This window comes from Pipistrellus hanaki, assembly GCF_964339955.1.
Source record: "Pipistrellus hanaki genome assembly, chromosome: 1".
Taxonomy (NCBI): Eukaryota; Metazoa; Chordata; class Mammalia; order Chiroptera; family Vespertilionidae; genus Pipistrellus; species Pipistrellus hanaki.
The window spans coordinates 88,811,291-88,832,992 of NC_140503.1; the positions used below are offsets into that span (position 1 = coordinate 88,811,291).

Genomic DNA, 21,702 nt, shown 5'->3' on the forward strand with positions numbered 1-21,702 from the left:
ACAGTTCACTTTGCTGAAGGAAATTATCCAGCCAGTGTTGTGATGCTTTGAAGTCTTCTGGGGCTATGTCAAACTGTGGTGCCATTGCAAGGGCAAATTCTTGAATCTGAGCCCTATTCACAACGAAAGCCTTTGCTCTCCTGTCAACAACCCATTCACAGATCAGGTCTTCCAGCTCGGAAAATAATGGTTGCCGACCTGATCCACACTTGCGCTTTTTAGCATTTCCCTTGTCCACTTGTTCAATGAGGTTACCATACTCTGCTCACCATTTTCGGACCAAGCGGATACTCCACATCTTCTCTTTGCAGAAAGCAGTAAGATTTTGGCCCCAAGAGTCTTCCACAATTCCTTTCTTGTACTCCATGGAGTAGCTTTTTCTTTTTGCTTTCATTTCTAGGGGTAAAAAAAAGGAATTGGGGTATCAAGGTGGGGGAAGGGGGAATCACTTAAAATGACACAGGGGGGATCAGAGGGGGGAATCAAAATGGCACAGGAGAATCAGAGGGGGATTACCGTTTTAGTAACCCCTTTTGATCCTCCTGTGTCATTTTGATTGCCCCTCTGATCCTCCTGTGTCATTTTAAGTGATCCCCCTCCCCCCACCCCTGTGCCACTGAACACCTTCACCAGACATCCCCCCTACCCCTTTATCAGACATTTACCCCCTGGGGCCTGCCTGGGGACTGTCACTGGGCTTGCTGAGGCTTGAATCTGGGCTGGAGCAGGGTCTGCCACTGACTGAGAACCTTCAGTCATCATGAGGGCGGCCGCAAGCATCAGGTAGTGTCACCAGAGACAGACCAGCACTCACCACCTTCGCGGTGTCCCGTCTGCTCTAATCCTCCTGTTCTGTTCTACATGCATCTGTGAAAGTCTCCTCCTCTCTCCTGCCCTGCACTCACTGCTCACTCTGACCTCCACTCTGCCTCCACACAGCAGTGACTCCGAGTAACATCACTTGTTGCTAGACGCCAGTTGGGGTGGCCCTAGCGACCAGTTTATGGTAAATTAATTTTCATTCTGAGACAGAGCGTAGGGGGGGCCTTATTTTCGAGGGGATGCCTTATATTTCACTCAGAAGGAAACCTGTAAATAGGTCTTATTTTCAGAGGATGTTTTATTTTCGGGGAAACATGGTAGTTTCTCAGGCCCTTTTTTTCCTAACCTGCCACTTTGGGAGGGCTTCCTTTTCTTCCCAGCTGCTCCCACTCTTGTCATGGCACTTCTCTGTCTTCCTGCGAATTCTTCTTGTTTTCTAGTGTTTGATCACCTGTTTCCTGGACATGAGTTTTCCTTTGCTGTTGCTATTTTTGTTATAAAATATATACATAAAATGTAAAATTTGCCATTTTAACCATTTTAAGTACATTATTCAGTGGCATTAATCGCATTCACAATATTGTGCAACCATTACTACTATCTATTCCAAATCTTTTTCATCATCCCAAATTAAAATTTGTACCCTTTAAGAAATAACTTTCCTGTCCTCCTTCCCTCAGCTCCTGGTAAACTCTAATCTATTTTCTGTGTCTAAATTTTTCTGATTTAGACAAATCAGAAAAATTAGGTCAGGGTGCTGTAACAGTCACTACCAGCTCAGAAGGAAGGGCTGGAGCCTGAGAGAAGAACACACAGGGGCACCTGCTCCAAGCCTCTGTGGTATGGTTGGGGGCAGGCCCCCAGCATGCGCGCGCACGCACACACACACACACACACACACACACACACACACACACACAGCATCTGCTCTAAGCCTTTGGGGCACAGTCTGACATGCCCTCATCCTTCTCCCTGTCTCATATCCTGTAATTATTCCTTATTTTGACAGTCACTTGAGTGAAGCAAGTAGCACAATCACATCCCAGTTAAAAGATCATCAATTATAGTGAAACTACAATTTCACTTCATCTCAGCCACTATTTCCAAGGCTGTACTTTGAGCCTTCTCACCTGCAACTGCTAACATCAGAAATCATAGCATGGCCCTGGCCAGCATTGCTCAGTGTTTAGAGAGGCCAGCATCGCTCAGTGGTTAGAGCATCCACCTGTCCACTGAAGAATCTCAGGTTCAAGGACACAAATCTGGGTTGCAGGTTCAATCCTCAGCCCTGTTTGGGGCAGATGCAGGAGACAACCAATTTATATGTCTCTCTCTCATCTCTCTCTCTCTCTCTCTCTCTCTCTCTCTCTCTCTCTCTCTCACACACACACACACACACACACACACACACACACACACACACACAAACAAACAATGGAAAAATATTCTCTAGGGAGGATTAACAAATAAAAAAATAAATCATAGCATGTTGTCCCTGATGTCCTATTATATGATTTCTTTTCTTTTTTCCCCCTGGCCTATCAATGAACTCCTCCTCCTTCTCCGCATTCATATTATTCTTTGCATATCTGGGCTGTGGATTCACCTCCATCAGTGGAGAAATAGAGCCCCCACTAGGTATTCCAAACAGATAGAATTTAATATTGGGAATTGGTTACCAAAGGGTTGGAAAGGAAAGGCTAGAAGAGAAAAAAAAGTGAAGTTAGAGATTAATAGCTACAGGAAGCCATTCTTACTCTCATGGACGAAGGAGCCAGATCATGCCCTGCAGACGCTGCTGAGAACTTGCTGCTGCCATTAGAATGGTGCTGCCAAGGAAGATAGCAGCCTGTGGACTTCACTGCCTCTGCCCCTGTCCCTGCTTCCAGCCCGGCTGAGCCCAGTGAATGCTCGCAGTGTGAAGTTAGCTGCCAGGGGCATCTAGGAAACGTGGTTTCCCCTAAACTGCAGGAAAACACAGAAGGGCATGGATGGAGCTCTGAGCCAACAGACAAAACCTACCCTTTGCCTTTTCGGCATTTATTCTCACCCTTTACCCTATATCAAACTTCCAGGAACAATAGCAGGGTCCACAAATACCCCTTAAATCACATGTGTCAAACACAAGGCCCGCGGGCCAAATCCAGCCTGCCAGGCCTTGCAATGTGGCCCGCACCACGCTGTCATCACTGCACTCCGCTGTCAGTTTATGACATTGTCAGTTTATGACTGTTCAGTAAACCATTCGGCCCACGATTTAGGCTGGATTTTAGATTTTGGCCCCTTCTCTGATTGAGTTCGACACCCCTACCTTAAATGATTGAAGGTGCTATCACTTTCCCAAAAGAGAGGCACAAGGCCTCATAAGTCATTATTTCCATCTCTAGGTGATCTGCTTCCTTTTGAATTTTCTTAGACTAAAGGTAACCATTAGTAATATTTCTTATCTATAAAAATAAAAGCATAATATGCCAATTAGACTGGGCAGCTGAACAACCTTCCAGACATCATTCCAGACTTCCTTCTGGGTGAAGCTGCAGCAGCAGGGGGTGACGCAGAGGCAGTTAGGGGCAATCAGGCATGCAGGCAGAGGCAGTTCAGGGTGATAATGCAGGTAGGTGAGCAATTAGGGGCGATCAGGCACACAGGCAGAGTGGTTAGGGGTGATCAGACAGGCAGGCAGGCAAGTGGTTAGGTGTGATGAGGCAGGCAGGTAGAGTGGTTAGAGGTGATCAGGAAGGCAGGCAAGTGGTTAGGTGTGATGAGGCAGGCAGGCAGAGTGGTTAGATGTGATGAAGCAGGCAGGCAGAGTGGTTAGGGGAGATCAGACAGGCAGACAGGTGAGCGGTTAGGAGCCAGCAATCTCAGATTGTGAGAAGGTACAGGCCAGGCTGAGGGACCACCCCCTCCCTTGCACAAATTTCATGCAGTGGGCTTCTAGTTTCATATAAGTAGATACATACAGTTGTCCTTTGTGTTTGGCTTATTTCACTTAGCAGGATGTTTTTCTTTTATGCAGGAAGCTGTCTACTGAGACCAGATATGGTTTCATTTTTATTTTCTATTTTTTTATTGTTGACAGTATTACAGTTGTCTCCCATTTCTTCCACCTCGTCCCTGGCCCTCCCAGCTCTTCACTACACTATTGCTCATGTCCATGGGCTATGCACATACTATATAATAAAAGGGTAATGTACAAATAGACTGAATGGTGGAATGACCGGTTGCTATGATGTGCACCGGCCACCAGGAGGCAGATGCTCAACACAGAAGTTGCCTGCTGGTGGTCAGTGCACTCCCACAGGGTAGCGCCGCTCAGCCAGAAGCAGGGCTGATGGCTGGTGAGCATAGTGGCGGTGGGGGAGCCACCCCTGCCTCTGCAGCAGCACTAAGGAAGTCTGACTGCCAGGCCTAAGCCGTCAGTTGGACATCCCCTGAGGGCTTCCAGACTGCGAAAGGGCACAGGACAGGCTGAAGGACCAGTGCGCCCCCCCCTCCCCGAGGGTACTGGGCCTCTAGTAAGTATATAAGTTCTTCAGTTTATCTCTCCTCATTACCCCACCCCCACATTAAGGTATATCAGTCTGTTCTATGCCTCCATGCTTAGGCTCTTATTTTGTTGGTTAATTATTTTTGTTCATTAGATTCCACAAATAAGTGAGTCCTTACCATTTGCAAAAGCATGGATGGAACTGGAGAGCATTATGCTAAGTAAAACAAGCCAGTCAGAGAAAAATAAATATCACATGATCTCACTTATTTATGGAATATAACGAACAACATAAACTGATGAACAAAAACAGACCCAGAGACAGAGAAACATTGATCAGACTGTCAAATCTTAAAGGGAAGGGTGGGGGTAAGTAAGGGGGAGAGATCAACCAAAGGACTTGTATGCATGCATATATGCCTAACCAATGGACATAGACAACAGGGGGGTGAGGGCATGAGTGGGGGGTTGGGGGGTAACGGTGGGATAAGGACATATATATAATACTTTAGTCAATAAAGAAATTTTTGAAAAGTGAGATAATGTGACAGTTGTCTTTCTCAGGTTGGCTTACTTCACTTAGCATAATACTCTCCAGGTCCATTCATGTTGTCCCAAAGGGTAAGAAATCCCTCTTCTTCACAGTTGCATAGTATTCCATTGTGTAGATGTCCCACAGCCTTTTTATCCACTCATCTACTGATGGGCACTTGGGCTGTTTCCAAATCTTAGCTATTGTGAATAAAGCTGCTATTAATATGAACGTAAGGGTGCATATATTCTTTCTGATTGGTGTTTTGGAGTTTTAGAATATATTCCCAGAAGTGGGATCACTGGGTCAAATGGAAATTCCATTCTTAATTTTTTTGAGGAAACTCCATACTGTTTTCCATAGTGGCTGCACCAATCTAGCACAATATTCTAAGATTTATCCATGTTGCAGAATGTATCAGAAATTCATTTCTTTTCATAACTGAAAAATATTCCACTTATGTATATACCACATTTTGTTTACACATCTGTTGATGAAAGCTTGGGTTATTTCTACCTTTTGTTTGTATAAAATGCTATATTGGTGTACAAATATTGGTGTACAAATATCTGTTTGAGTACCCCTTTTCAATTCTTTTGGGTATATATAACTAGGAGTGAACTACCAAATGCTTCCACAGTGGCTGATCCATTTTATATTTCCACTTAGCAATGTATAAGGATTCCAGTTTGTCCACATTCTCATCAACACTTGTTATTTTCTCGCTCTTTTTCTGTGTGTGTGTGTGTGTGTGTGTTTTATTATAGATATCCTAATAAATGTGAAGTATGGTATCTTATGTGGTTTTGATTTCTCTAATGATTAGTGATGCAAAGCATATTTTCATGAGCTTTCTGGTCATTTTTATCTTCTTTTTAAAAACTTGTTTATTAATTTCTTTTGCTCTGACTAGTGTTTCTCAGTGGTTAGAGTCAGCCCACACACTGAGGGGGTCATGAGTTCGATTCCTGGTCAAGGGTGCATGCCTGGGTTGCAGGTTTGATCCCCAACCTCAATTCAGGGTATGTGGAAGGCAACCAAGATATTTCTCTCTCTCTCTCTCTCTCTCTCTCTCTCTCTCTCTCTCTCTCTCTCTCTCTCTCTCCCTCCCTCCCTCCCTCCCTCCCTCCCTCCCTCTCTCTCTCTCTCTCTCTCTCTCTCTCTCTCTCTCTCTCTCTCTCTCTCTCTCTCTCTCCTTTCCTCCCTCCCTTCCTCCTTTTTTATCTCTAAAAATCAATGGGAAAAATATCCCCAGGTGAGGACTAACAGAAAAAATAATTTTTATTTACTGTTCACACCATTGCAGATGTTCCCAGTTCTCCCCCTCCCCGCCTTCACCCACCTTCACCCTGCCCCTGCCCCCTCCTTCTGACCATCACCACAGTGTTTTCTGCATCCATGGGCTATTCATGTTATGTTATTTGGCTAATCTCTTCACCTTCTTTCATTCAGAACCCCCTTCCCATTCCCTTGCCCTCTGACCTCTGTCAATCTGTTCCAAGAAATATCTATTCATGTCCTTTGCCCATTTTAAAAATTGGGGTTGTCTTTTTGTCGTTGAGACACAGGAGCTCTTTCTATGTTGTGGATATTGAAGATCTGTAAATGTTTTCCCATTCTGTAGTTTGCCTTCTCCTTTGATAGTGTCCTTTATGACACAAACACTTTTAATTATGATAAAGTCTAATGTGTTTTTTCTTTTGTTGCTTGTGCTTTTGCTATCTTTTAAGAAACCATTGCAAAATCCAATGTCATAAAGATTTACCTTTATTTTTTCTTGTAATCATTTCCTAGATTTAGCTCTTAAATTAAGAGGTTTGATTTATTTTGAGTTATGTTTGTATATGGTATAAGTTGAGTTCCAGTTTTATTCTTTTGCATGTGGATACCCAGTTTTCCCAGCACCATTTGTTGAAAAGATTGTTCTTTCTTCATTGAATGGTCTTGGCATCCTTGTTTAAAATCAATTAATCATAGATGTATGAGTTTATTTTTGGGTTTTCAATTCTATTCTATTGGTTTATTTGTCTATCCTTAACAGTCCTATACTTTTTTTGATTACTATAGCCTTGTAGTACTTTTAAAATGGGGAAGTGTGAATCCGAAAACTTAGTTCTTATTTTTTAAGACCATTTTGGCTATTTGGAGTCCTTTGATTTTTCTATGTAAATTTTAGGCTGCAAACAAACAATTGGGATTTTGATGGGGATTCTATTGGATCTGTAAATTGCTTTCATATAGCATTGCCATCTTAATAATATTAAGTCTTTCAATCCATGAACATGGAATATCCTTCCTTTTTTTTCATTTCAGCAGTGTTTTATAATTTTCAGTGTACACATCTTTGGTTAAATTAATTCCTAAGTTTTTATTCTTTTTGATGCTATTGTAAATGGAATTGTTTTATTAATTTTCTTTTTGATTCTCTACTGCTAGTGTATAGAAGCACAACTTATTTTTGAGTGTTAAAATCAGATCTGATTTTTAAGGTGAAATAAAAATGAAATTCTATAAATTTGATAAATTCACTAATTAACTCGGTTTTTCGAAAATCTTTAGATAAGTTTAAGTCATCTCTGAACATAGATAGTCTTACTTCTTCCTTTCCAATTTGGATGTTTTATAAATTTCTTTTTCTTGTCTAATTACTGTGGCTAAAACTTTTGGGACTATGTTGAGTACAAGTGATAAAAACTGGCTTCTTGTCTTCTTCCTGGTTTTAGTGGAAAAGTTACAGATTTTCACCATTAAATATACACTGAGTGGCCAGATTATAATGCATTCAGAGATAATAATAATCTGGCCACTCAATGCAGTACCTGTGGGCTTTTCATCTAGGTCCTTGATCATGTTAAGGAAGTTCTGTTCTGTTCAGTTTTCCTTTTCTTGGTGCACCCCATCAGTAGAGATTCCTGAGTAGCACAGGCACATAGCAGGGGAAAATTGGTGGTTAACCTGCCTGAAAATATATTTATTCTTTTCTCTCAGTTGTTTCTATAATGACAGTTTGAAAATAATTTTTACTTAGAATTTTGAAGTCATTCAATTATGTGACCGGTTGCTTTGGCTTTTGCCATCTAATGAAGTCTTCAGGATTTTATCACAGCCCTGATGTTCTGTAATTTTCATGATGTTAAGGCAGGTGTCAGTTGTTTGTTTTTCATTAATGATACATGCATAAAAATCACGAGTGCATAAAAAATGGAAAGTATCATCTGTATTATATCTTTAATCATTGTTTTCCTATCTGTTCTCTTTTTGAAACATACTTGTTGGATGTTGGACTCTTGAAATTGATTCTCTGATTATCTTTTCTGTTACCTCTACCCTTCTGTAAATATTTCTTTATCTTCCAAATGTTGCACATATCCTTAAAATTTAAGCTAATTTTTGAAATTCTGCTTATGGATATGCTCTCAACTTTGATGAAGTCCAACTTATTAATTTTTATAGTGTTATAGCTAATAAAGATTTGTGTAATCCAATGTCACAAAAATTTTCTCATGTATTCTAGAAGTTTTCAAATGCTGTTTTACATTTTAGGTCAGTGGAACATTTTCTATTTTGTACATGGTATGACTATAGATGAGAGAATTCCTTTTTTTCCCCTTTTGCATGTAGATATCTAGTTATTTCAGCACCACTTATTGAAAAAACTATTCTTTGTCCACTGAATTACCTTTATAACTTTATAAAAAAAATAGTTATCCTTATGCATGGGTGTATTTCTGTTCCCCTGTTTTTATACCAGTATCACACTGTCTTGATTTACTGTAGTTTGTAAGTCTTGAAGTCAGATTATGTCAATACTCCAATGTCATTGTTCTTTTTCAAAGTTGTTTGGCTATTCTATATCTTTTGCATGTCCAAAAAGAATATTAAAGTCAGCTGGTCAATTTCTTCATAAAAAGCCTGAAGGATTTAGGATTGAGGTGGTATTGAATTTGTAGATCAATTTAGGGAGGATTTACATCTTAACAACATTGAAGTTTCTAATCCATGAACACAGTGTGTCTTGCCATTTATTTAGGTCTTATTTAATTTCTCTCAGTAATGCTTTGTAACTTGCGGAGCATAGATCTTAAATATCTCTTTGTGAATAAGATGACCAGACGTCCCGCTTTTGGTGGGACAGTCCTGATTTTTAACAATTTGTCCCGCGTCCCGCGGCATTATCGGAACTTTTTAAAAACGCTGTGGGACTGGGGACAAATTGTTAAAAATCGGGACTGCCCCACCAAAAGCAGGGTGTCTGGTCACCTTACTTGTGAAACCTGTCTGTGTTGGGGCTATCATACATACTAGTTTAAAATTTTTGATTTCTGATTATTTGTTGCTCCTAAATATAAACACACTTGATTTTTGTATGTTGGTTATATATCCTGAAATGTTACCAGTTCTAGTATCTGGTTTTTATGTTGATTTTTTTATGTAGATGATATGTTAATCCTCACTTGAGGTTATTTTTCCTATTGATTTTTAGAGAGAATGAAGGGAGAGAGGGAGAAGAAAGAGAGAGAAAGAGGGAGTGGCAAGAGAAAGAAAGAAAGGGAGAGAGAATGGAACATCAATGTGAGAGATATATCCATTGATTGCCTCTTGCACACACCCCGAACTGGGCAGAGGATAGAACCTACAATTCAAGTAAATGCCCTTACCAGGGTTTGAATCCTCCACCCTTTGGTGTGCTGGCTGATGCTCTAACCACTGAGCTCATCAGCCAGGACCACATTCTGTATTTATCATATGCTTAAAAATACTGTGTAATATGCTGTATTGGTGGCTTGTTCCATAAATGTGAATTACATCACGTGGTTTTTGGTGGTGTTTAGTTCTTGTAGCTTTGCTGATTTTCTATCAGTTGTTGAGAGAGGGATGTTGAAGTCCTTCAGCTATAATTGTGAAATTGTCTATTTCTCCTTTTGCTTCTGTTTTTTTTTGTGTGTTTATGCCTCTTTTTATGAATTTAAGAAGGTTATGTCTTTTTGATAGATTGACCACTCCATCATTGTATAAAATCAATCTCTGTCCTTGGTAATTTTCTTTTTTTCTGAAGTTTAATTAATCTGTTGGTAAGGTAGACACTTATGCTTTCTTTTAACTAATGTTTGCATGGTATATTTTTCCTCTCCCCTTACTTCCAAGCTACCTATATCATTATGAGGGTGCTAGAATTGAGTTTCTTTTTTAAAATAAAATAAATCTTTATTGTTCATATAATTACAGTTGTTCCTCTTTTTTTCCCCTATAGTTCCCCTATTCCCTGTTCCCACCCCACCCTCTGCCCATACCCCCCTCCACTGTCCTCATCTATCGGTATATGATTTTTGTCCAGTCTCTTCCAGCACCCCCCAAACCCTTTTCACCCCGAGAATTGTCAGTCTACTCCCTTTCTATGCCCCTGATTCTATTATATTCACCAGTTTATTTTGTTCATCAGATTTTTTTATTCACTTGATTTTTAGATTCACTTGTTGATATGTATTTGTTGTTCATAATTTTTATCTTTAACTTTTTCTTCTTCCTCTTCTTAAAGAATATCTTTCAGCATTTCATATTATACTGGTTTGGCAGTGATGAACCCCTTTAGCTTTTTCTTATCAGTGAAGCTCTTTATCTGACCTTCAATTTTGACTGATAGCTTTTCTGGGTAGAGTAATCTTGGTTGTAGGTTCATGCTCTTCATCACTTTCAATATTTCTTGCCACTCCCTTCTGGCCTGCACAGTTTCTGTTGAGAAATCAGCTGACAATTGTATGGGTGCTCCCTTGTAGGTAACTAGCTGTTTTTCTCTTGCTGCTTTTAATATTCTCTCTTTGTCTTTTGCTCTTGGCATTTTAATTATGATTTGTCTTGGTGTGGTCCTCTTGGTGTGGTCCTCTTTAGATTCCTTTTGTTCTCTTGCACTTCCTGAACTTGTAAGTCTATTTCTTTCACAACTTAGGGGAAGTTTTCTGTCATTATTTATTCAACTAGGTTTTCAATATCTTGCTCTCTCTCTTCTTCTGGCACCCTCATAATTCTGATATTGGTACGCTTAAAGTTGTCCCAGAGGCTTCTTACACTATCTTCATATTTTTTTATTATTTTTCTTTTTGCTTTTCTGGTTGAGTGTTTTTTTGTTTCTTCATATTTCAAATCTTTGACTTGATTCTTGTGATCCTCTAGTCTGCTATTGGATCTCTGTATATTATTTTTTATTTCAGTCAGTGTATGTTAATTTCTACTTTGTCCTTTTTCATATCCTTGAGGGTCTCACTAAATTTATCGATGATTTCTAGAAGATTCTTGAAAAACCTTATAACTGTGGTTTTGAACTCTATATCAATAGTTTGCTTTCCTCCATTTCTGTCATTTGTGACCTGTTTCTTTGTCTCTGCATTTTGGCTGCTTCCCTGTGTTGATAGAGTGGCTTTGAGTGCTAGGTGTCCTTTAGGGCCCAGTGGCTCAGCCTCCCCAGTTACCTGAGGTGGACTCTCTTGGAGCATCCCTTTGTGGACAGTGTGCACAGTCTTGTTGTAGGTAAGCCTTGATTGTTGTTGGTATCACTGGGAGGAATTGACCTCCAGGCCAATTGGCTGTGAGGATCAGCTGTATCTACAATGGGAGAACTTCTATGCTAGATACCCCGTCATGGACAAGACTTGCTTCAGTGGGGCTTTGGTGCTCACTTAGTCTACTCCTTGAGTGTGTTCCTTATGGATATGAGGAGTTGTAATATGGATGTTCCCACTCTTACCACTGGGTACACTGGCTCTTGGATCTCCAAGGAGGTGCTAATTTAGCCTCCACCTGAGGCCACCCAGGAGGAGCTATGGAGAGATCTGCAGGTTCCTCTTTTTTGTTTGGGGTTTGGTAGTAGTGCCCAAATGAGGCCCAGCTGTGAAGCAATGCAAGCTGCTGTGGGCCTTGGGCCTTCTTTTGGAAGTTCTGGGGCTCTCTGACCCAGCTGCAGTTTGTTAAGTAAGTTTAGATTGCAAATGGCCAGGCCATTCATATGCAAAAGCATCTGCACACAATTTGGGTGGGGCAGGGTCTCAGGGAATCAACAGGTGGAGCAAACAGCTATGGTTGATCCTCAGCCCTGTCCTAAGAGGCCCCTGGGTCTCAGTGTCCCACAGTAATTGCTGTAAGCACCTCTAAGAGAAAGGTGCCCTTGAGTTCTGCCTGAAGCCAGACAGTCCAGTGTCTCCACGTATGGGTGTGGGTCCCCAGTGTCTCCTCCAGAACTGGAGTTCAGAGCAGTCAGGAACTTGTGTCTCCCTCCCAATTGAAAAAGACAACCGCATACTCAGTTGCCAGCCCTTTCTGTGCCTGTGCCTTTGTAGCTTTGCACTTTACTCCTGCAGCTCCTCTGGGTCTCAGCATACTTTTCTCTTTTCTTTAGTTGTAGAATTTCCACTCAACCATCCTTCCTGTGATTCTGGTTGATGTCCATTTTGTCTTTTAATTGTAGTTTTGAAGTAGTTGTGCAAGGCAGCAATTACAGGTGTTTACCTATGCCGCCATCTTGGTTTCTCCCTGAATTGAGTTTCTTATAGATAGTATATGAGTCATTTTTAAAATCCATTCTGTGAAACTCTAATTGGTGTATTTAAATCATTTACATTTACTTTTTGATATGTTAGGGCCATAAGTCTGCCAGTTTAGTTTGTTTTCTGTTCATAGCTTTTCTTTGAATTACTTGAACAATTTTTTTTTAAATTTTATTTTGGTTTACCCATCCACAGTGTTTTTAGTGTATCTCTTTGTATGGATTGTTTTGTGGTTGCTATTTTATTACATTATGCATACATAATTGATCATAATCTACTTATCATTTTACCAGTTTTCATGAAGTTACAAATAATCTCACCCTTTAAATCCCTTACCCTCTCTCATCCTATATAATTCCTATATAATAAAGAGATAATATGCTAATTAGACTGAACAGCAGAATGACCATCTGGACAACCTTCCAGAGGAAGGGCTGTGAGGGCCTAGCCCTTGCACAAATTTTGTGCATCAGGCCTCTAGCTTATAATATAATTGTCTTTATTTCCTCTATATACATTGAAATGAGACAATGTTAAAATTTTTACTTCAATAATCAAGCATCATTTAGAATGTCTATTGTATTTACCCCTACTTTCACTGTTCTCTTCCTTTCTGATGGTGCAAGTTTCCTTCTTTTATCATATCTCTTCTGTTTATGAACTTACTCCATTATGGTAGGTCTCTTGGTGACAAACTCTTAGTTCTCCTTTATCTGAGGTCTTCTTGAATTCTCCATTTCTGAAGAATATTTTCCCTAGATATGGTATTCTTATTTGATAGCTCTTTACTTTTAGCACTTGAAAAATGTTATTTGAATCCTTCTGGTCTCCATGGTTTTTTCTCATGAGAAATCTGTTATTGTAATTGCTTTTCCCTTATAGGTAAAATATTGTTTTTCTCTTGCTGCTAAGAATTTTCCTTGTCATTAATTTTATGGTTTGCTTATTATGTGTCTTGGCAAGGATTTTTTGGGGTTTATTGTGTTTAGGTTTTTTTGTTTGTTTGTTTGTTTTTTCTCTTCTTAAATATTAGATTTATGTCTTTTTCCAAGTTTGGGAAAATTTCAGACATTCTTAGAATATATTTTTCAGTCTGACCTTCTTACTCTTTTCCTTCTGGTTCTCTGATGACCTTCTTACTCTTCTCCTTCTGGTTCTCTAGTTACATGTTGGATTTTTTTTGTTTGTTTGTTTGTCATGGGTACACACAGATCTTGAGGCACTGTTTATATTTTTCCTAATCTATTTCCTCTTTGTTGTTCAGATTGGGTAATTTCTCTCCTATATTCTCAAATTAATGGATTCTCTCCTCTGTCCTCTCTATTCTCTTGCTGAATTTACCCAGTGAGTTATTTTGGTTCATCTTTATATCTTCTATTCTTTTGTTGAGACTTTCTTGTTCATTTGTTTCAAGTTTCCATAATTGCTCATTGAAGAATATAATAAAGCTCCCTCTTCCTCCTACCCAGGGCAGTGTCAGCAGAGGTCCAGTGAGGAGATTTCCAACCCTGCCCAGAAATACTGAAGCACTTATATCACCACAGTTGTCAATTGAGACTGAGTGGGGATCTTGTACTTTCACTCCCACCTTACCATACCCCCAGACCTCCACCAGTGAGGCATCAGGAAGACCTGCTAAAACAAAAGATTTAAATAAAATGCAAAGTTTCATAACATAATGACAAAATGTCCAAGATACAATAGAAAAAATCTTCATTATAGAAAGAACCAAGAAGATCACAACTTGAACAAGAAAGGATGATGAATAGATGATCATACCAAGATGGACTAGACATTAAATTAATCTGATAAGATTTTAAAGCAGTTATTATATAAGTGCTTCAATGAGCAATTATGGAAACTTGAAACAAATAGTTGTGTTTTCCTTTTTAATCCATTTTCATTTAACATAACTATTGATAAAGTTGAATTTAAATTTACTATTTTGCTAGTTGTTTATATTTGTCCCATTTGTTCTTTGTTCTTTTTTCCCCCTTCTTTTTAGGTCCTTTTGAATTGAGCTCCTAGAAATGATTCATTTTTATTTATGCTATTAATTAGTCAGTTACACTGTTTAAAAAAGTTTCTTAGTTGCTGCCCTAGGGATATATATATATATATATATATATATATATATATATATCTTATTATATTCCACTTTAAATAATACTATACAATTTCACAAATAGTTTAAGAACCTCATGGCAGTGTACTTGAATGCTTCACCCTGTCCTTTGTGCTATTGTTGTCATATATTTTATTTTTATATACTGACCCCTCAAAACACTATTATTACTTAAGCTTCAATAAATTATATTTTAGAGTGATTAAAGATAATAGAGTTTTATATTTATTTTTTCCATTTCTATAGATTATTTCTCTATATACATCCAATGTTTCTGTCTGGTATAATATTCCTCGTGATTGAAGCATTTCACTAACATTTCTTCTAGTACTGGCCTTCTAATATTGAATTCTCTTGGTTTTTGTTAATCTGTGAAAGATTTTATTTTCACCTTCAAATTTGAAAGATTTTTTGGGTCTCAGCATAGAATTTTGAGTTGACATGTTTTTCTTTTTCTACTATAGGCCCTGTGCATGAAATTCATGCATGGGGGGGGGGGTCCCCTCAGCCCAGCCGTACCCTCTCCAATCTGGGACCCCTCGAAGGATGTCTGACTGCTGGTTTAGGCCCAATCCCAGGGATCGGGGCTAAACCGGCAGTTGAATATCCCTCTCACAATCTGGCACTGCTGGCTCCTAACTGCTCACTCACCTGCTTGCTTGGTCACCCTTAACTGCCTTCCCCCATTAGCCTGATCACCCCTAACTGCCTCTGCCTGATGGCTTGATCACCCCAACTGCCCCCTCCGCCTGCCTGGTTGCCCCCAAATGCTCCCCCCCATTGGCTTGGTTGCCCCTAACTGCCCCTTGCCACCAGGCTGGTCACCCCCAATTGCCCCCTCCCCCCCCCCTGCTGGCCTGGTTGCTCCCAACTGCCCCACCTGCTGGTCTGGTTGCCCTTGACTGCTCCTCTCTGCTGGCCTGTTTGCCCCCACTGGCCTGGTCGCCCTTCACTAACCCCCCTGCCAGGCTGGTCGCCCCATGCATCCTGCTGTTCAGTCATTTGGTCATCCTTCACTAACCCCTCTGTGGGTCTTGTTGCCCCACGCAGCCTGCTGTTCAGTTATTACTGTGAGGGTGTCCTGACCAATTTGCATATTTCCCTTTTATTAGTATAGATTAGTACTTTAAAGATATAAAATTTTATTTTCTTCTGGTTTGCATTGTTTCTGGTGAGAAGCCTCTTTTAACCATTATGTTTCCTCCTGTCTATAATGTGTCTTATATGCCTGCCTAGGTAAAGATGTTCTTTTTGTCCTTGGTTTCAGCAATTTGAATATGATGACTCCAGTCAATATAGGGTTTGAATTTAATTTTTTCTAGTGGTAATGAGCTGTGAGAAGGTTCCATCCTGCAGTTGTATCTGTGTGTGCTACAGCAGAGGTGAAGTTTAGGAACTTCACATTACTATCAGTCTCACTTCAGTAAGCCGTGGTGCTGAAGTTATCCTTAGTCAATTGTGTCAGTGAGTAACAGAAGTAAGATATGTCTGAGACTTCCTTTTCTGAATGTATCACCAATGTTAATTTTCAGATAGCACTAGATAATTCAGAGGGGACATCATTGTACATACTGCACTTAATTTTTTCTTTAATAAAGAAAACTAGATTTAATGAAGAATTGCAAAAGGAAAAGAATAAGCCTAATGAGACACCTAAGAAGGAAGCACCAACTGCCTTACGGAAAGCTATTCCTGGCTCAGACAAGACTATGTTGGAGAAGAACCAAATTAATTTTGGGAAGAGTAACATGATCAAGAGATTAGAGCCAAGTTTAAACTGGAAGACCACTGTTGATTCCAAAGAGTATGTAGACATTTGCATGATGTGATTTTAAAAAACCTCTTTAGTGACCGTATTTGCCTAATTTTTACAGAACTTTATTTCATAGTAGAAAATACAGAGTAGTATTTCTTCCTGCGCCCCTTCTATTTCAAGCAGGGAGATTTGACAGGCAAAGGGTTTATATGTGGGTTCTGCAAGGGAATGGAAGAACACAATTCCTTTCATGTAGTTGGTAAGTCGGGCAAATAACTTGAAAAAGATGATAAAATACACAGAGAAATCTCATGGGCTACTTGTTAAGTGGAAGGTGAATTTTTAAATTCAGCTTTTTGAATGTGCTTATTTTTTTTAATTAAGAATTTACCTAAGTGTTTAATGAAAGCCAAGTAGGTGCCAAGGACTATGCTAAAGCTGGGGACACATGGAAAATTAGATACAGACCTTCCCATAACATTGGGTGGAGAAGGTTAAAAAAAAAAAAAGGCAACTATGATCAGGGCAGCAATCCACTAGATTAAAAGATAAAGAGTAAAGGCCTTTCACAATGAGGGCAGCCTGTGAAGACCTGTTCCTAGTATAAAGGAATACTGAACAAATTGCTTCTTCATTATAAAAAATGCATGGCTGTGCTCAAAGGACAAACATATGTCAGATCGTCATTCTCTGTGTCTGGAAAACACATAATTTGGGTGCATGAAAATGTTGGAATACTTGTATACATTTCTATTTTCAATGTCCTATTATGCATCAAAAAGTAGCTAATAGAGAATGTTTTTAGACACAGAACCTCAATTCATGAGGAAAGACATGGCGGAAGAGTTGAAAAGTCAGCACCATCTGTTTCAGCTGGAAAAGCACAATTGATTCGGTATGTTTCTGTTAACACAACCAGTTCTTTACTACCATTTCCTACATGACATGCTAACTAACCCTAACTAATGGCATTCTTACTCTTAGGGTGCCAAGATATCTATATTGACAGTTACTAGCAAGGTTGCACAATGATCATATTGTATTTCTTTTAGTGCACAGTTACTGGAAGAAATGGCAGAAATCTCACATTATAAAGTTTTCATACTTGGGGGAAAAACTTTAAGATACTCTACTACATTTATACTATTTCAGGGGGGGTGTTGTCGACATAATTATTGATAACTCTTCAATTTGTTTGACAATTCTTCAACTTTTTATTTTTAAATAATTATAGATTCACAAAATGTTGCAGAGATACTACAGAGAGGTCTCATCTCCCCTTCCCTCAGCTTTCCCCAAAGGTTACATCTAGGGTAACTACAGCCTAATATCAAAAGCAGGAGAATAGTATTGGTTCAATGCATATGCATATTTCATGCCATTTTGTCACATGTAGATGGTGTGGTGACTATGGCAATCTGGAAAGAGGACTATTCCATCACTACACAGAACTCCCTCCTACTACTCCTTACAGTCACACCCACTCCCTTTCCCCCAATCAGTCCCAGTCCCTGGCAACGTTAACCTGTTTTTCATTTCTATAATTTTGTCATGTTGAGAATGTCATATAAACATAATCATACATTTTTTGTACTGGCTGTGTTTTTCATCACCAAAATACTCTTGACATTCATCTAAATTGTTCATGTATTAGTAATTTCTCTCTCTCTCTCTCTCTCTCTCTCTCTCTCTCTCTCTCTCTCTCTCTCTCTCTCTCTCTCTTTCTCTCCTGCTAAGTAGTATTCCATGGTATTGATGTACTGTAATTTCTCACCTATTGAGGGAAATTTTCATTCCTCAGTTTTTGGCTATTACAATTAAAGTGATTATAAATAATCATAGAAAAATATCTATATGGATGTAAGCTTTCATTTTTCTAGGATAAATGCCCAATTGCTGACACATTAGTAATTGTGTGTTTAGCTTTGTAAGAAATTGCCAGATTCTTCCAGAGCGGCTGTACCATTTTACTATCTACTAGCAAGATCTGAGACTCGGTTTCTTCTTATCCTTGCCAGCATTTGATAATGCCATTTTTTTTTTTTTGCTGTGAAAAAAAAAAGATGTATAGTGTTGTCTCATTATGGTCTTAGCATTTCCTTAAATGGCTAGTGATATTGAACAACTTTTCATGAGCTTATTGGTCATGTATGTTCTTCAGTGAACTGTCTTGTATGACTTTTGCTTATTTTCCAATGAGATCATGTTTTGTTTTTAAATGCTGTGTTTTTGGAGTTCTTTATCTATTTTGAGTATCCTAGGTTAGTTATGTAGTTTGCCGATATTTTCTTCCCTCTGTAATTTGTTTTTCCATTCTCTTAATATAGGGTCTCTCATAAAACAAGTTTTTAATTTTAATAAAGTTCATTGTATCAATTTTTCTTTTATAGATTGTACTTTGATGCCATGTCTAAGAACTCTTTGTGATGCCTCTAGTCCTAAAGATTTTCTCCTATGTTTTTCTCTTAAAATTGTGCCATTTTTACATTAAAAATTGTGATTCATTTTGAGTTAATTTTATATATAAGGTGTGAGGCTTAGGCCAAGCTTCACTTTTTTGCCTATTGATGCCCAGAAGCTCCAGTGCCATTTGATGAAAAGAGACTGTCTTTTCATCATTGAATTGCTTTTGCATTGTTATAAAAACCAGTTGGGTGTGCTTATGTGAGTCTATTTCTGGGTCTCTATTATATTCAGTTGATTTTTATTTGTAACCTTTCATGAACATCACACTGTCTTGATTACTGTAGCTACTGAGTAAAACTTGAAATCTGATAAAGTGATTATTCTCACCTTCTTGTAAAAAAAGTGTTTTAGCTATTCTAGTTCCCTTCATTTTCACATAAATTCAGGATAATCTTGCTATATCTATTGTTTTGAATGTGCCAAGAATTTTGACGTTTTTACTATGTAGGCTAATTTAATCTATGAATAATATGTGTGTCATCATTTGGACTTTTTATTTATTTTACCAGAATTTTGTAGTTTTCAGCATACAAGTCCTGTACAAAATTTTGTTAGATTTGCATCTGGAACTTAAGACTCTAGTGCAATGCTGAATAGCAGTGGTCAAAGTGGACATCCTTGTTTGTTCTCGATCTTAGGGGAAAACGTCTTTCACTACAGTAACTTTCACTATACAGTGTCGGTTTTGTACATATTCTTTATCAAGTTGAGGAAGTGCCCCTCTGTTCTTGTGTTTTTGAGGATTTTTATCAGTTAGGTACATGCTGCTGAAATTGTAACGTTATAAGCATGTACATGCTGTAACATAAATACATTTATTATATGTTCTTGTTATTATTCTTAGTAAGAGTGGTGAAAAGGTTGAGGAAATTGTTAGTGAGAGCTCCTCAGAGAGTGAAGAAGATGAAGAACCACCTGATCATCGTCAGGAAGCAAATGCAGATTTGCCATCAGAATATTGGCAAATTCAGAAGCTGGTGAAATATTTGAAGGTAAGACAAACCCTTTGTACTATGTTTGTAATGTTTATTTGCCCCAAAATGTATATTCTGCTTCCAAGTTTATTCTATGTTTCTTTCAAATAAAGGTTGTAGGAACCCTATTTTTATTTGAGTGTGCAGGGAGGAAGGTCTTCTTCCATATAGGATGACAAGGCTAGTCCTCCTGGAGCAGGCAGGCTGCCTAGAGCCAACTATCTTGCCTTGCTGGGGCAGCACCAGACACTGTGACTTACCACCAGTGAGATGTGATGGAAAGAGCATGAATTTTTGAAGTTGGACTAAATTTTCTGTACCACTTACTAGCAGTGTGGCTGTTTAAAACTTTGGTTTTGAGCTTTATTTTTCTCATCCGAATGGTATAAAATAAGTATCCTATAGGTTTAGTTTAAGGGTTGAGAAAACATTTGAAACATGTAGCATAGTGTCTGATACATAGTAGGTACTTAAAATATTCATCAATGCATTTTCATTATTATGTTCAGTAATAAAATATACCTGTGAAAACAGTTCACATAATAACTGGCCATATAATGTTATATTTATGTACTCGGATGTTGGGGGGGGGAAATAAAAAAAAAACGATTTGCAAAAATCCAGATTAATATTATTTTCTGATGTTGGATAGCTCAGTGGTCGGCAAACTGTGGCTCTGTTGACTAATGAGTTTGCCCACCACTGGGATAGCTGATATTGATCATGTCTACCCTGTTTCCCCAAAAATAAAACAGTGTCTTATATTAATTTTTGCTCCCAAAGATGTGCTAGGTCTTATTTTCAGGGGATGTCTTATTTTTTCATGAAGAAGAATACGGTACACATTTATTGTTAAATGAAAATAAAGGAAATTTATTACCTGTATACGGTATGGTAGTATGGTAGTTGTCAACACAAACCAGACAAACTGTGAATCCTACAGTATCAAGAATTTACTCATTTATTCAATGACAATCATGTCATCATCTTCTGGAACATTATCATAACAATCTAATTCCTGAATTTCCTGGTGAATTTCTTGTGACTCCATTTCTTTCAGAATCAGTGGACCAAATCTCTCATGTTTAGCCTGGGGGGGGGTGGGGGACTTATTTTCGGGGGATGCCTTATATTTCACTCAGAAGGAAACCTGTAAATAGGTCTTATTTTCAGAGGATGTCTTATTTTCGGGGAAACATGGTAGGCTGTGTTTAAAGCAAAAGTCCAGAAGTACCTGTGAAAACAACATTATGGCTTATCTCATGTTTTCTTTCTGCTTCTCCATGTCTTTAGTAAAATCAACATGGACATTTGCCAGTGCCTTTGCATAGTTAAAGATTTTTAGGTAATTCCTAAAGCACTAATGGGTTCTTTTCCTATGCCTTTGAGGTCTTACAGAACTGACAGGTAAAATAGCCTATTTGTGCATGTTTTGTGTGTGAATTCTCCAAGGCCCTCTGCATGGATACGGTCTTGTAGGCATAAATCAGTTGAAAAAAATTTTCTTGCAAAAAACATATGCCCCTTCCTCTGTTAGACACAGCCTCAGCTACAATTTCTAGGGGGGCGGGGGAAGTTTTCCTAAATCCCATGGAAAGGTAGTCAAGAAATTCGTAAAATGGGGAAAGAATTCTAATTCTGCTTAAAGAATTAAAATTTAGACATTGCTGATTCAAAGAAACTTACTAACATCATTGAAAGCAAGAGCAGTTAATTATCTAATCTTGGTAATCATTCCATAATATATCAGTATATTAATCAGCACTTTGTACACTTTAAATAGAGATAATTATATTTGTCAATTATTCCTCAATAAAGTTGAAAAAACACAAAATGCTAACAGCACAATAAAAGTTGAAAGTAGGCATTTCCAAGCTTCAGGACAGGAGCAAGTAGGAGAGAAGTGATCACAATCTGATGTCAAGCCTTGCTTGTAGCATTTGCCATGCTCTAAATGTGTGTCTGCTGCTAACAGTGAGTCATTCTTGCATAACTATTAATA

The 21,702-nt window shown here is 38.6% G+C and overlaps 1 protein-coding gene across 1 annotated transcript in view; it reads left to right on the top strand.

Moving 5' to 3' along the window:
- ODAD2 (outer dynein arm docking complex subunit 2) overlaps window positions 1-21,702 on the top strand; it is a gene marked incomplete at its 5' end in the record, with an annotated part of 176,154 nt that overhangs the window by 18,545 nt on the left and 135,907 nt on the right. The window contains 3 exons of the mRNA XM_084875757.1: window positions 16,103-16,308; window positions 17,066-17,155; window positions 19,571-19,718. Coding sequence (XP_084731883.1) covers window positions 16,103-16,308; window positions 17,066-17,155; window positions 19,571-19,718 — 444 coding nt within the window. The remainder of the gene's footprint in view (window positions 1-16,102; window positions 16,309-17,065; window positions 17,156-19,570; window positions 19,719-21,702) is intronic.